General features: G+C 48.0%; 1 protein-coding gene and 1 long non-coding RNA gene across 2 annotated transcripts in view; one reads left to right on the top strand and one right to left on the bottom strand.

Annotated features, from left to right (window-relative positions):
• Positions 1-16199, top strand: part of LOC144579916 (uncharacterized) — a 166976-nt gene that overhangs the window by 112473 nt on the left and 38304 nt on the right. The gene's annotated exons all lie outside the window — the stretch shown is intronic.
• The window catches only part of RBP1 (retinol binding protein 1), a 31664-nt gene that overhangs the window by 7682 nt on the left and 7783 nt on the right, over positions 1-16199 (bottom strand). The window contains exon 4 of the mRNA XM_078354999.1: positions 15863-16041. Within this exon, the coding sequence (XP_078211125.1) occupies positions 15863-16041 (179 nt within the window). The remainder of the gene's footprint in view (positions 1-15862; positions 16042-16199) is intronic.

The following is a 16199-nucleotide window of genomic DNA, read 5'->3' as shown; positions in this document are numbered from 1 at the left end:
GAAGTCAGCAGCCGGCCATCTTTGCTAGATCAGGAGCAGGGAACATTCTGGGACAAGGATTCAGCCAGATCTGAAAGGGTCATTAAATAAATGGTCATTCAATCTGATTTCCTAGATTAATTCAACTAATCAGGGTCTAATGGAAGAATTTCAGGTAGGACGATATTCCTGATGCTTTTCAAGTCCCACAGAAAAGGCAGGTGGCTGTGGGTGTGGGGTGAACATGGGTACAGACCAAAGGGGCTAGACAGTGCTGCTCTTCCCAACCTCCACCATGGGCTCTGAGACCACCTTAGAAATGAAGCCCAGACAATCCAAGAGCAAGGAGGAAGGATGGCCATCTTCAGCCCACCTCCTCACCAGAAGTTTTCATCCCACGACCACCCAAAAGTCTGCAAATGGGCTGGAACGAGGGACGCTGGTTGGAAAGTAAAGCCAATCTAACTTTTCTATTAAAAACGTAATACTGAGGTGGTAGCTCATGCCCGTAATTCCGGCACTTTGGGAGGCTGAGGTGGGCGGATGACCTGAGGTCGGGAGTTTGAGACCAGCCTGTCCAACATGGAGAAACTCTGTCTCTAATAAAAATACAAAATTAGCCGGGCATGGTGAGGTATGCCTGTAATCCCAGCTACTCGGAGGCTGAGGCAGGAGAATAACTTGAACTCGGGAGGCAGAAGTTGCAGTGATCCAAGCTCACGCCATTGCACTCCAGCCTGGGCAACAAGATTGAAAATCTGTCTCAAAAACAAAAAACAGATAAAAAACACCCCAAAAATCAAAAAACAAAAACTAATAATAACCCCTATCACTTTGGCCCTGTCAGCAGTTTACCCAGAGAGACATGTGCCAACGGATGAATGAGGACCGTTTTGTACCACTGTAACAAGGGGCTGTTACATCGGAAGCCATTTTCCAGCTCCTCTACCACTTAGAAACCCCAGCTGTCACTGCTGCATGAAACAGTGAACAAAAAGCCTAGCTCCCACAGGCAGCCTGAATGAGTGTGTCCCAGGGATGTTTCACAGCCCACTTGCTCCCCTCAGGTGACTTATACTGGGAATGCCAGACAATTCCTACTAATGGAACCATCTCTTGGCAGTGACCTGGTATAGCCTGCAAATGGTGGGAACTCTATTTGGTATCAAGAAACTGGTGACATTCATCAACACTCCCATGCCAAAATACCACTCTCAAGAGCAGGGGATGAGGAATCACTCACAGCCCTCTACCCAGCCCTAGTAGTCCCTCTGTTTGTGAATCTACCTCTGGAAGGCTGGGACTGAATTCTGTTGTCTCTGTGGTTCCAACCAGGTTATAAGAGGTGAAGCCTCGCCGGTGGTGATACTGCCTGCCAAGGCCAGAGCCAGCACTGACCCAGGTCTGACTCCAAAACCCATGCTTTTTAGATTTGGGGTAAAATTTAAAAACCAGACAGTGAGTAGATACTTTCTCTGCATAATGTAAATTGCTAAAAGATGCAAATCCTGGAGCTTGATTTAAAAGTGTGCTTCTTCCTTTGAGGGTATGTGTGTTCCTGGGACAATTAGAAGGTTTTCAGCATTTGGTGCTTGTGCTAAATAAGTGATCAGGTGGGAAAGATAAGGGAGATAACAGAGAACCTGCCAGGTACCAGGTACTCTGCTGGGAGCTTTCCACAGTGTTTCACTAAATCTTCGAGCTTTTTTTTTTTTTGAGAAAGAGTCTCACTCTGTCACCCAGGCTGGAGGGCAGAAAGGGCAAGATCTCGGCTTGCAACCTCTGCCTCCGGATTCAAGCGATTCTCCTGCCTCAGCCTCCCAAGTAGCTAGAATTACAGGCTCGTACCACTGCACCCAGCTAATTTTTATATTTTTAGTAAATAAAGGGTTTCACCATCTTAGCCAGGCTGGTCTTGAAGTCCTGACCTCATGATCCACCCTTCTTGGCCTCCCAAAATGCTGAGATTACAGGCATGAGCCACCACGTCTGGCCAATCTTCGAGCTTTAGAGCTGATAAAAATTAGGCTTCTATAAGTAACAGCCCATCACCTAGGGGTTAGGGCTTGAGCCATACTTGAACCCAGTTCTCTCTGGCTAAAAAGTCCATGAGCTGTTCCTAAGGCCAGGCTAGTGAGTGGGTGGGTAATGGCTCCCCTTCTCTAGTACATTCCTGGGACTGGAGAATTATCTAAAGCAGCACATTCAAGAGAAAAAGCCAGTTTCACTCTAAAAGCAGATTAAAACTAAATTAATAAGGCCTTAAAGTGTGAATAAATAATTAGAGACATAATAGATGTTCAAAACAACCACTATAAACAGTATAGCCACAACAAGGCCTTTGTGAGCATGAAAGAATGCAATTCGAATACTATAAGAAAGCTAACAGCAGATGATAACACAATTCTTAAGACAAACAAAGTGAGAAAATGTTAAGACTAATAATCTTGATGTGTTATAGTTATTTTTCCTTAAACAATTCAGAAGCTTCCTAGAGTCAATTTAAACCACTGGAGTGATCGAGGCCCAATCACAGGTGTCAAGCCTCTTATGCACCAGCTGTAGGTGCTGGAGAGACGGCAGTAAGGCAAGTGGCCTGTTCTTGAGGGCTCACAGACTATCTGAGAAGAAGGTAAGAAGACAGAAAATGCCCGCAGAATGGTAAGTGCTGGTAGACAGGTGTTGGAGGTTATGGAATTCAGAAGGCACTTTGATGCCTCTATGGTGGAGAAAGAGGCCCATCAGGGAAGGCTTCCTGGAAGAGGTAAGGCTAGAAGTAGTGCTGGGAGTGATATCAGAAAACACCATGGGAGTTACGTAAAGAGTGGAAAGAAGGGCTGGGTGCAGTGGCTCCTGCCTGTAATCCCAGCACTTTGGGAGATGAAAGCAGGAGGATCAACAGGAGTTTGAGACCAGCCTGACCAACACAGTGAAACCCCGTTTCTACTAAAAATACAAAATTAGCCAGGCATGGTGGCACGTGCTTGTATCCCAGGTATTTGGTAGGCTGAGGCAGGAGAATCACTTGAACCCAGGAGGTGGAGGTTGCAGTGATCCAAGATCACACAATTGCATTCCATCCTGGGCAACAAGAGTGAAACTCTGTCTTAAAAAAAAAAAAAAAAAGTGGAAAGAGGAAGAACAAGGGAGTCTCAGTCAAAGGCAAAGGGAACAGCACAGGCAGCTGCATAGGTTTGCCCAGCTTAACTCTGTTGGTTGACCCTTTCCATGAAGGCTGACCCTCTAACTGCGACAGAGAATTTACTGGGGAGATTGCTCATAGCCTCTCTTCCTCACTGCATGTCTTTGTGCTCCAGCTGGCCAAACCTGGTGCCATGGAAAACCCAGATGCTGCTCATTTGCAGGCAGTGCTGGATTTGCTACCTGGGGCCAGTAAAAGAAATTGGTGTGTTATCAGTTCCACCAGCACAGGCAGGGGGCTGGGACTGGGGGGTAGGTTGGGAGAATAGGAATAAGAAAGGGGACATCCTGTTAAAGAGTGCTTAGGAGGGGCACTGAGGCCTCATCCCTTCCATGGGAATCACTGGCCTCTATTTTTATACATACATATTTCAAGGCAAATAGAAATAAATGGGTCCCAGAAGATAAGAGATGCTAGATCAGTAACCAGGTAACCAGGAAAGAGTGAGCATGTCAGGATCTCCTGAAGAACAACTTGGGGTCTGGGATCCTGATATTCACTGCAGGATACCAGCCCCCATGTTAGAATCCATGGTAGAGAAAATGTGCATTACCATTTGTTGAATGGATGAATAGCAGAAAACATTCTAGTGGCACTCTTGCAATGAACACCCTGCTTTCGCCAGGCAATGTGGCTGTTTATTCCTCACAGATAAGCCTTATAGAAAGGGATTCGCTATTGGAGTGATTTGACCCTGAGTCTCTAAGGGTCAGGGTGCTTAGGCTCTATACTCAAAGGCATGCAACTAGGAATAGTATAAGACATGGTGTAAATCTGCCCAGCTCTGGGCCCACGGTCTGCCCCCTGTTCCCACATGAACATTTTGCTGGCATGAGAATACTGTGGCCACTGAATATCACCTGGCTGGCTACCGGCCTGGTCTGGCCCGGCCATGGGACAGTGGCATGCCTGCCAAGCTGAGCATTCAAGAGGGACCCAATGATAGCCTTCGGTAGAGGCAGACCTGAACCGCAGTCTGTCCCCACTTCTTTCTTGCTGGGTGACCAAAGCAGTTTACTCTACCTCTCTGAGCCTCCATTTACTCATCTGCAAAATGGGGCTAGTAAGCCCTGTCATAGAGCAGAGCCATCACGATGAAATGAAACAAGGGAGGCCAGGGGCGGTGGCTTACACCTGCAATCCCAGCACTTTGGGAGGCCAAGGCTGGTGGATCGCCTGCGGTCAGGAGTTCAAGATCAGCCTGACCAACATAGAGAAACCCAGTCTCTGCAAAAAATACAAAAAATTAGTCAGGCATGGTGGTACATGCCTGTAATCCCAGCTACTCGGGAGGCTGTGGTAGGATAATCGCTTGAACCCAGGAGACAGAGGTTGTGGTGAGCCGAGATGGCACCATTGCACTCCAGCCTGGGCAATAAGAGTGAAACTCCCGTCTCAAAAAAAGAAATGAAATAAGGGGTTCAAGGAGCTATTTCAGTGCAAAATACACAAAATGCACAGTAAGCAATAGTCCCCTCTGCTCTTGGCCTAGCCCAGCCTGGTCCCTGTGGGTGCAGAGAAGCACGTGCCTTTTGAGGCCAGCCTCCACTCTCATCATCCTGCTAGCTCTTCTCTGGTTTGCCAGGTATCCCTTCATACATGTGACTATCCCCAGAATGTCTTCTGGAAGTCATGGGTCAGTGTGAGTGGATTAATAATAATAGCTCACACTGACAGAGCAGCTGCACTGCAGATTTTCCCATACACTGTGTATGTAAGCCTCACTGCGAAGCAGGTATCCCTTACTTCATAATGATCCCATTTTACAGACAAGCAAAGGCACAGAGAAGTGCTGTAACCTGCATAAGGCCACCCACTTTGTAAGGGGCAGAAATGAGATCCTGACAGTCTGGCTGGTCCAGCTGGTCTAGCTCTGGAGCTGAACCAGTTACAATTCAGTCAGACAGAGTCATTTTCTTCATGTATAATATAGGAAGAATTTTGGCATCTTCATAATAGAATTATTGTGAGGATTAGAAGAATTTATGCATGGAAAGGGCTTAGAAGAATTTTTGGTGCATGGAATACCTAGCAAACACGAGCTATTATTAAATGGCAATTGCATCTTGCAGTGATACAGTCAATGACTACCATTTGCATTTCTGAGGTTCACTTAACGTTCATTTAATAAACACACTGGAGCTCACTGAGCTCATGGTGGTGTGGATGCTGCTGTGTAGAATCTCATACACATTAACTAGCATCATAGGTGCCCTAAAAGCAGCAGCTGAAGGGAGAGCCTGCAAGGCAAATGAAGGGCATGGTGGTGGAATGGGGAATCAGGACGGGATCAACAGTAGTTAGGCCTGGGCTGGGTCTTGACCAGTGGGTAATTCTCCTTCCAGAGGAAAAGGCAAGGAAACATCTTAGGGAAGTGAGTAGAGGGATGCAAAGAGGATGGCAAGTGAAGGCACTGACAAATGGCAGGATGGGGCCAAGCATAAGGGGTGAGGGAGGGAATAGGGCTGAAGAGACAGGCAGGGTCATGACCTGAAGAGCCTGAGTGCCACCTGGCTTTTTTCCATCGGCACTGGGGAGCCCTTGGGAATTTTGAGTTGGGGAGTAGTAGCATGATCAGATTCCCTTTTTTAGAAAGGGAGGGATAGGCTGAAGTGTTGAGCATGGTAAAACGGAGATCAACGTGAAGATACTGCAGTAATTAAATGAAATAATCCATGGAAAGCGCTGAGCCTGGCACATGGTAAGCACGAAAGATGTTAATTGCTATTATTATTACCGGCACGAGATGTGCAGAGCAGTGGGAATGAGGAAAAACAGGAAAGATGTTAAGAAGCAGAATCCATGGAACTTGGTGACTGAACGCCTATAAAAACTTTTCATTTATCTTCATAGTGATCATTTACATGGCTATGTAGTGGTCTATGGAATTAAAAAGCCACAGTCTTTCTAACCACCCATAGTTATTTGATATTTAGGAATACCAGCAGGAGACAGCCTATTCTATAAACCATACAAAGTAGGGAATCAGAGACATCCGAAGTCAGATCACAAGTCTATGATTAACCAGTAATGTGAACCTGGGCAGGTCCTTTGGCTCCCTGTCTGTAAAATGCAAGAGTATCACCTCCTATCCAGGACTGTAGGAGATTAAATAAACATAAAGTGACAGGGCAGGCGCTGCCGCATAATAGGGCCTGAGACAGTGATTATGCTTATGTGGGTTGTCGAGAATTATTATCACAGAGTGACTAACAGATACCTTTGTACAAACAGAATGATTTTCCTGAAATATAATCCCATAAGTGGGATCCCTCAATCAAAGAGTAAGATGATTTTCCGATTTACTGAACATTGTGAGAAGATTATTTTTTTAAATTTCCTAAGTGCAGGGCCAGTTCCACTATAAAGCTAGCAAAGGTAGGTTGTGGAGCCTGGGTTCCCTGCCATCCCCACCTTCACACCCATCTTGTTTATACTGTTATTTCCCAGAGAATTCCTATGCTATCCTCGGACCCTCAGTTAAAGAATGAAAGAGGAAAGGAAGAGGGAAGGGTGGGAAGAGGAAGGAAAAAAGGAAGAACTCATTAATCCCTGTATTAAAGGTAGCTAGAATCCTAAGGTGTTTGCATATTAAAGGAAATACCTAATGAAGTCGCTGAATATTTAACTAAAATAAATGCACTCTAATGGCAGAATTTCAGACAGTAGACCTGGGGTTTCTCTCTGGAGGACAAGGGTCAGTGAGTGTACATACGTGTTCTGTGTGCACATGTGTGTACTCTAGGACAGCTCACATTCTATGACAGAGCAACAATATGGTTCCCAGGGAGAAACCAACGGTGAATCGTGCATAGTCCTTGGCTTCAAGGGAGTTTTCAATCAACTCTAAGTCAAAAATACAAATAAACCCCTGAGTCCAAGTGAGAAGTCTGCAAAGGGCTTAGGCTGCCACAGCTGGTTTCCAGAGGACTACTCACCCTGAGGGGCTGTCCAGGGAAAGGCATAAACTCCCTCAAGCCCCTTTCTCTTCCATCAAAGGGGACCCTAGCAGCAGTCATCAGTGAACATCCCCTGGATGCCTAGAAGGCTTCTGGACCACTCACGTCTTCTGGTTCTAGTCTCACGGCACCAGTGGGCCAAGGTTGATGGCGAGGGCCAGAGATTCTAAGCCTGGAATAGTAGACCAGAGCCAAGGAGGCTCCCACACTGAGCTTGAGTTCAGAAAGTGGTTTCAAGCTACTGTTCAGATACATCTCTTTGGGACTTGGAATGGGGTGCAGGGCTGAAGGTGAAGTCCTGGGCCACCCTGGCATTTACAGACCTTTCTACAGAACCCCCCTTTTCCCTTCCAGCCTCCCATCCTGGGCCTAGGGAGGTGAGGAGTTCTTGCCCCAATTACAAAGGACTGGCTCCAGGAACCACTGGCTACTCCTCTCCCACTCCCCCACCCCTGCAGATTAGTCAGAAACAAACAGCCCAATCCTGACAGAGCCTTAAAGGTTAGCCAAAGACTAGTGTTCCAACACCCACTGAGTGTGCACTGTGTGCCAGGCACTGTGGTAACAGCCTCACATGCATATAATACACTGAACTTCGCTAAAGTGTCTGGTACCCTATGTGCTCTTCTAGAACTTTGCTGTATGCTTATTAAGACATGGAGTCTGTGTTCCCTCCTTGGAAGATGGGTCCTCTAAGACTGCTTTGACCAACAGAGTATGGCAGACCTATTGCTATGTGACTTCAAAAGACTAGGCAACTCATAAAAAATGCCTTACTTTGTTCTCTTGAGACTCTCATTTTTGGAAACTAGCTGCCATGTTGTGAGGAAGCCCAAACGGCAAGCAGAGCATGAAAGTTAGCCATCTGGGAGGTGGATCCTCTACATCCTCACTGGCAGAGCAGGCAGCAGGGACAAGGCATTCCCTCTGAGCCCTGTTGAAATTGCAGATTTGTGAACAAAATAAATATTATTGCTTTAGGGTACCAAGTTTCAGAGTAGTTTGTTACACAGCAATAGAAAACTGAAATAATTCATTACCACATTTAATTCTCTCATAATTCCATTAGGTGGGTATTCATCTTGGCTCCTTTTACAAATGAGGACATTGAAGCTCAGAGGGATACAGTACCCTTGCCAAGGAAACAGCTGGATGGTGGAACCAGGATTCAGATTCAGATCCATCTTAAAGTCAAAGCTCCTGATGGCTCTGTCGTAGCTTGCAGGTATCCACCTGCACACACTATTAGTATCACTTACTTGGACCCTCAGTTGCAAACCACTGTGGGCTACTGCAAGACTGATGTCTCCAGGCAGTCTACATCCCCCACTACGCTGACCCTGGGATGGAGCTACACCTACCCATTCTCATTTTTTCCCCTAGAAAAAGACATCTTTTTTCCCCAGCACAGGCTTATTACATTGTATCATGAGAAAATCACAGGAAACTAGGCACAGGCCAGCCTGCTTCCTTGTTTCTTTCTTAGTAGAAAGCATGGTCCTTGAACCAAAAACATTGGCATCATCTGGAAACTTGTTAGAAAAACAAGTTCTCAAGTCCCAGACCTTCACAGTGAGAAACTTTAGGGGTAGAGCATGCTCAAATTTGAGAAATACTGCTCTAACTACTTATGTGGGTCTTAACCCTTGATCTCTGGAGTTTGAATGTCTTAGGATGTTTTCAGATGCAAGTGACAGGAAACCAATTCACATAGCTTAAGGGGAAAGAAAGGAAAGGTATTGGTTAAAGTACATGGAAAATCTAGGAATGGTGTGTCAGGAACTCCAGTGACCCTCTAATGTTGCATTCTTTCTGTGTATTGGCCTCATCTTTTATTTTCCTTCAATTGGATTTTTCAGTGCAGCCAAGGAAGGTGGGGTAAGGGGACTGGCCTCAGAGAGTTCCCAGCTTACATCATACCAGCTCATCAACTTTTAAGGGAACAGAACTCACCTCTCTCAGGATGCCTAAATTAACTCCCAGGAAACGGTGATTGGCCCAGCTTGGGTCACATGCACAAGTAGGTGACAGGCCATGGGACATGGTGGTCACCCTGGGAAAAGGTGCTTGTCCCAGAAGAGACAGTGTACTATGATTTGCAGCCCCACCAGGACCCAAAAGGGTGAGCAAGAGTAATTCCCACCATAAAGAAAAAGGTGATTCTCTTGGGTGGGAAGTGGGGAGCAATGTTGATCAGGAAAACAAACAGCTGTTATTCATTAAGTAAACACCTGGCCATTATAAGTGATTATGCCATGCCCCTCAGTCTCGGGTATCACAGGCCCTGGCCCGGTTCTGCACATAGCATTGTGGCTTCCCAAGCCCCTGTGCCCTGTACTATCTCTACGGCCTTCAGCTTTGCCTTGTGAAACACGCTGAGCAGCAATTATGAGGCCCATTTTGCAGCTATGAAAACAGAGGCAGTGTGTCGAATCATTTAAGGTCGCTGTCAGATAATCGAGAAGAATTCAAAACCAAATGTTTTGCCTCTAATAGCACTGCTCCTTTCACTCATCCTACGCCTTGTGGAAACTTCCTGGGCTTACCTTCGGATTGTGAGGAGGCTCACAAGAAGGAACTGAGGTGCTGGCCTTCAGCAAAGCTCTGTGGGAGACCTTGGTTTAGAGAGCTTTATAAACAGACTAATTAAAATTCTTCCTCTGCCACCAGCTAGCCGGGTGACCTTGGGCTAAAAAGGCACTTCCCTTCTTTGAGCCTCAGATTCTCATCTGTGAAATGAGTATAATGATACTTACTGAACAGCATTTCTTGTGGGGACCAAAGGAGAAAAAGTACAAAAAGCAATTGGGGCAGGCATGGCACTTAGTGAAGATTTAGTAGATGTTATTTTCCTTTGTTCCTGCCTAACAAAACCCAAAACCCAACAAACCAGTGTGATTTTTGAAAGCTACTTTGTGAATTTTAGTTAGGTTGCTTTAATTCTTCTTTTTGTAATCCTCAAAAGCACGCTGCTGACACTGATTTCAAAGGTCGGAGAACTTTAGCTAAGACATGAAAGAGATCCTGTGTTTCTAGCCTGGAAAGGGCCCAGCTGAATGCCCGGTGCCTGATCTGGGCAGGGGCGGCTCTCAGAGGCTCCCAAATCCAACGGCATTCTCAGCGCTGCAGCCCAGGGAGTTAATTTAACCAGTGGCATTGTGTGTGCATGTGCGTGTGCGTGTGTGTGTGTGTGTGTGTGTGTGTGTATTTTAATAAGAACCAAAAAATCTCTTTAATGGGCAAGAGTAGGATTAGAAAGCTGGCAAGAGTTTAAACCAAAGTGTTAACAGTGATTTGGTGGATTTCATGTATTACTGTATACAATTAGATGGATGGATAGATGGATGGAGAGAGAGAAGGATATAAGTAAGGAAGTCTAGGGAGGGATGGGAAAGAAACATAGATGATTAAAAAAGAACTTAGAAAATCTGTAAGTGCTAACATGGAAAAATGCCTAAGAAATATCACTGAGTTAAAAAAATACGTAGAGAAGTGGATTCTTCCCTGCTTTCTCTATCTTTTTTTCTTTTACTTTCTTTCTTTCTTTTGGCTTTAGATAGAGGCAACGACCAACTGCCCAATCGATAGGTAGATGGATAACTTGTAAGTCTGAGGAAGGTTTCTGGACAGCTCCACAAGTAATGGTAACAGTGATAACCTCTGGGGAGTGGGAATGGGGCCAAGTGGGGGAAGGGGCCCTTTTAAGCCCATACTCTCTTGTGCTATTTGAATATTTTCCTTTTATAGTAAAAACAAAGAACGTGACAGAAGGGCGGAGGGCTGGGAGCAGAAGGCAGGCCCTGTGGAGGGGTCATCCTAAGTTCAACGCTGGATATGAAGTTGAGGCTCCGGCCATGGGGGGAGGTGCCAGTTCCCTGAGTGAACAAAGCCATCTCCTCCAGGAAAAGCCTGACCTGGACACGGGGGATGACAAACGGCCCCTCTGTCACCCCCACAGAGCCAGGCTCATGGCTGTGATTCCTGGCTGAGGCTTAGCCTTCTCTCACAAAAGCTGCTCATGCTGGGAGGACTTCGAGACAAAGAACCAGATCATTCTGAGATGCTCCCTTGCTCAGGAGTGAGAAAACGCTATCTGAAGTCAGAGCACCTTTCTTTCTCAAGAGCTCCCACCCTGCCAAGGCACATATGTGCTATACTCAACAAACGCTGCTGGCTCCTCGCCAGGCCTGTCGCAGGTTCTGGTGGACAAAGGCATGCAGGAAGCAATGGAGAAGAGCCCTGTGTCTGTTCAGCCGAGCCCAGCCTTTGTACGTTTCTACCAAAATAGCGCCTGCTGCTTGCCGTTACATAAAATCTGATCAGATCAGACTGGAAATGTGAGCCGAGTGATGCAGGGCCACCCAGATCTGAGTCCCTCCACCCCTCCCCCCCGGGAGAGAACACAGAGCTATTTCAGGTGGTTTTGGGCTTGAAACGCAGTGTCCATAGGACTCAGGTGATGGGCCAAACCGGCCCTCTACATGGCCATGGCCCTCTACACTTAATTTTAGTTTTTCCATTTTTTTAATAGAGACACAGGAACAGGATGTGTTTCTTTACTCCAGAGCAGTGATTCTTAAGCTTTAGTTGCATCAGAACCACCTGGAGGGCTTATTGGCACACAGCTGGCCCCACTCCCAGAGTCGCTGATTCAGTAGGCCAGGGGCGTGGTCAGGGGATTTGTACTTGTAAGAGGTTCCCTGTTGTCTCTGCGTTGGGACCCACAGCTCTAAAGGAACCTACAGTGCAAAGAGCGACGTATGGCCATTTGATCCTTGACTTCAGGTAACAGGATGGGCTGAAGACTGCGGTAAACTAGAAAATGTAGCATGTAAAGGGTGCAGCTGCAGCAGACATATTCCAGGGATGCATGCGGCGCAGGAATAAATGGGGGCCCAGTGTTTCCAGGGCCCTTCCTTTTCTTGTTGCTTTTGTTAAGAATAGCCAGAAATATAGGTTTTTCTGTGAAATCTTACAATCTTTGGCAGTCGTTGGCAACTGACTCTGAAGTTTTTCAAACATTGCACAGGCCAAACAAAACACATCTGCAGGCTGGGTTTCACCCTCTGGCTGCTGTTCTAGAATACAGATAAGGTTCCCATGGAAAAGAGGCAGGATGGGAGATCTCCGAGCCAGAGAGAGCCTCTGCCCTTTAGGAACGGATGGTGGCCTGGCCACACCTCTCCCAGCAAGGGCTCACAGAGGCCTGTCAGGGTCACATCAAGTCTCCCTGTCAGGTTCTCCTGGCTCTCTTGTCTCCCAGCCGCGTCTTGCACTCCAGCCATGCCGAAGTCTGCAGACTGCTCCTCTCTCACCTCTGAAACTCCCTCCCAACCAGGCTTTGCTGACCCCGGGCCTTTGTCAATGTGGTTCTCTCTTATTGGAAAGCTCTTATTCTTTTCTCCACATCTGCTGTAATTAGTCCTTTAGGGCCCCTCTCAGCTGTCACCTCCTCTGGAACTTTCCCTGATCACTGCTTTCCCACTCCCAGCTGTGTGCTCCTCAGCCCACTATGCTCCCATCATGCATTGGGCTGTAACGGCCTGAACATGTGCCCATCTCCTTCACTGGCCTGGGTGTCCCGAAGGCCTTGTTGCCTCTCCGACCCCAGGGCCAAGCCCAGGTCCTGGTGTGGGACAGCTCTTGGCCTTGGCCTTTCTCTCAACCCTTTTCTGTTTGCCTGGCTACTTCCTGTCTATCCTTTAAGCCACAGTTCAGACTCCACTTCCTGTGGGAACCTTCCCTGACCTCTCAGACCAAGCAGGGAGTGCTTCTCTGCCCGTATTGGCACACTGTCAACTACATCGTGATTGGCTGCTTCAGTCCATCTCCTCCTCACACTGAACTCCGTGAGGGCAGGAAGCGTGTGGGATTTGTCTCATTGATACAGGGGTTGCAGATAGCGGAAGCACCATGAGATGCTTGTGGGGTCCAGAGAGGAATGAAAACAATAGATGAACGAAAGATCCCAAGTGAGAACGGGACTCCTGTAATATGCTGGGAACAAACTCCTCTGGGTCACTGCTCCTGGCTGGTGGGTGCCCCGGGTGAGGCAGAGAGGGTAGCAGTGAAAGTTACCTTTGGCAACCACCTTGTCCAGCATCCCCAGCGGCCCTCAGCTCAGCGGGTGGCCTCTGGGCACCCTGCTCCCCTCCACTCACAAGTCTCCGGCCTGACAGTTGCTCTAATTCTATCATCCCACCCCTATCCAGCCATGTCCTTCCCGTAAGTCTAAAGCTGCACACCACCCAGCGGGCAGCCCAGGGAGAACGGCTTCTCTGCACTGCATGGGGCTAGAGGAAGGCTTGAGCAGAACAGAGGGGCTGTTCTACCTCCCAACAGGCCACAACACGTGAGTGAAGGGCTGTCTACTTGAGAGTGGGCATTCCTGAGTCCTGGGGCAGTGACAGGAACTGTGCGTCCTAGACCAGTGGCTCGTCTCCACTGTCTGCTCGACTACTGCTTGATGCTCGGTTGACACTGACACTGTATTGAGAAGAAAAGGTGGCCCTTGTCTTTTCCTTTGTATCCGAAACCCTCCCTTCCACCTCCCCGCTTTATTTTACAATGAAGCACAGAAGTCACCTCTTTCAGAAATTCTTCTGGGATCCCCTTCTCTGGGTAGTCCCAGTCCCCTCACTCCCACCCTGGGCTTTTCTTTGCCACACTGTGTTGCAAGTATTGGTGTGCCTGCCTCCACTGCAAAGACTGCATTACTGGACATCAGGGCCTGTGACATGCTCTGCTGTCCTGTGCCTGCCATGGTGAGCAGCGTGTGCGGACAGCCACTTGGTCAGTGCAGTGGTTAACTCAAATCCCCCCTCTGCACTGACTGGACCTCCCCAAGGTCACACAGCAAGAAATCCTGCCGTGGTTTTCTTTTCTGTAAAATGAGGTTGGAAAGGGTGTTGTGAAGATTAAGTCAGTTAATGTAACATTAGAGAAGCATCTGGCGCAATAGTAAGCACTTGCTGAGTACTGTGTTTGCTAGTATTACTAGGTGATCAATAAATGTTTCATGTGTTAATGGATGAGGAAAGGAAGGAAAGAGTGAAGATAATTAGTACAAGCCAGCACCTTCCAAAGTTGTGTGGACCCGAAATAAAGGTTCAAAGTGATCTGTGAGTTCCACAATAGTGAGTGGGGGGGTAAGGATTATTCTTAAGGAGCAAAGTTCCATGCGGTGTACCAGGGAGCAGGTCTTGGGCAGTAATGAGAAAGGCAGATCCCACCTGAAGGTCTCCTTCCCTATTGTGAGTCTTTTCTGCAGATTAAGAGTCCTTGAGATTTTTAAAGGTACAACCTGACATTTCCCTACAACAATGTGTTTTCTCCCACTAGTGGTCCTTTCAAGGACACTCCCTGCTGACTATCCCTTCTTCCTCATAATTCCAAACAGACTCAGATACCAGTCCTGACTGCCTTCAGATGAATAAACAAGGTGGGGAGATGAGTCATCCAGGCTCCAGACACCTATTCCCAGACACAGGCAACCCTTCAACTACAATCCTAACAGGCCTCAGCTATCTTGCTTCTGCACAGACTACCAGCAGAGAAGCTGGCGGAGAGCAGGAGTGTGGGTTTCAACATCAGAAGGCCTCGGACTCAAGTCTCATCTCTTACAAGTCTCTTCCTCTCTCTGAGCCTCAGTCACTACATAACGTGGGGTTACTTATCCCTCCCTTGCTGTGCTGTGCTGTAAGATGACTAGCACAGTGCTGTACACATAGCAGATCAGTGGTAAAGACCCTTGGTAGATTGTGGGAGGGGGTGGGTGAGGACCCCATAAATAAGCAAGGCGGCTTCTGGGATGAACATAAGCCAGTTCTGAACCCAAGACTACAGAAGGGAGAACGAGAGTACCTTGACCTCTCAGCAACCAGAGAATGTTGATGGAGGCCTGGGGCTGGCCTTCTGGAGTCTGCTATTGCAGTGCTAATTGGGGTGTACTAGGTCAGTAGCTTCCCACCCTTGCGGGAGGTGAGCTCTTGGCCTTTCCTCTTTCCGCATTGCTGTTTCCTCTGGCCTGGGCTGGAGGGGCACTGACTTACTGACTAGGTGTCAACAGCAAAGTTCAAAGAACCGCTCAGCAGGCATTAGATGACAGGGTGAGGCAGGGGATGGCCAGAAGCCAAATCCCAGCTTTGGGGCAAGGACGGGCAGATCAGAGGGCTTCCAGCAGAGATCAAGGTGCCCCCGGGCTTCCTGGAGTGACTTCACACTAGGTCATACAGAAAATTTACACTTCAAAGGGGTTACCTGCGTTTCTTTTTTCTTTCCTTTCTTTGCTTTTCCTTCCACCAGCCCATAGTGAGCCAGAGAACAGCATCAACAGACCTGCCTTGAACTCCAGGTTCCCTAACTGTGCTACTCTGGGCATGTTACTTCATCTCTTTGAGCCTGTTTCTTCATCTGTGAAATGGGCATATTCGTATCTGCCTCAAAGGTTGTGTGAGGCTTAGGTGAAGTCATGTGCATGAAGCACCCGGCAGAGTGCCTGGACGCAGTGGAGACACAGCACATGGCAGCCTTCATAACCGTCACCTTCCAGTGTGGAGAGAGCAGGATGCTTCATGAGTCGGTGCTGCCCACCGTGGGGGCTGGGAGTGGGAAGTGTTTTCAGACCTTTAGAGCACAAGGGCCCTTGCTCCCTCTCAGATGAACTAGCCCAACCCTTGGTCAGGGCCCCCCCGCCCCGGTAGGAGACACCGCGAATCCTCACCATGCACTTGCGGTCATCAATGCCTGTCAGATCCTCCTCAAACTCCTTCCCAACCTGGAAGTCCATGATGTAGTTCCTAAAAGTGCTCAGCGTGCGGATGATCATATGGTCACCGTCCTGCACGATCTCTTTGTCTGGCTTCAGCAAGTTGGCTATTTTGCGCAAGGCAACGTTGACGTCTGCGGGGGGGGGAGGGGGGGTTGCGGGTAGAGAGAGCGGCAGAGTTGGCAGGAAGACTCACAGAACCGTTCCCTAGGTAGAGGAGCCCAGGAGCCCGCTCCGCCCGCGAACACTGTTAAGGTTTCCGCTGGCTTCACGCTGTCTCAGCACACAGACT

This window comes from Callithrix jacchus, chromosome 17 (assembly GCF_049354715.1).
Source record: "Callithrix jacchus isolate 240 chromosome 17, calJac240_pri, whole genome shotgun sequence".
NCBI classification, from domain to species: Eukaryota; Metazoa; Chordata; class Mammalia; order Primates; family Cebidae; genus Callithrix; species Callithrix jacchus.
Note: the sequence above shows the minus strand (reverse complement) of the source record. Positions and strands in the feature narration are given on the sequence as shown.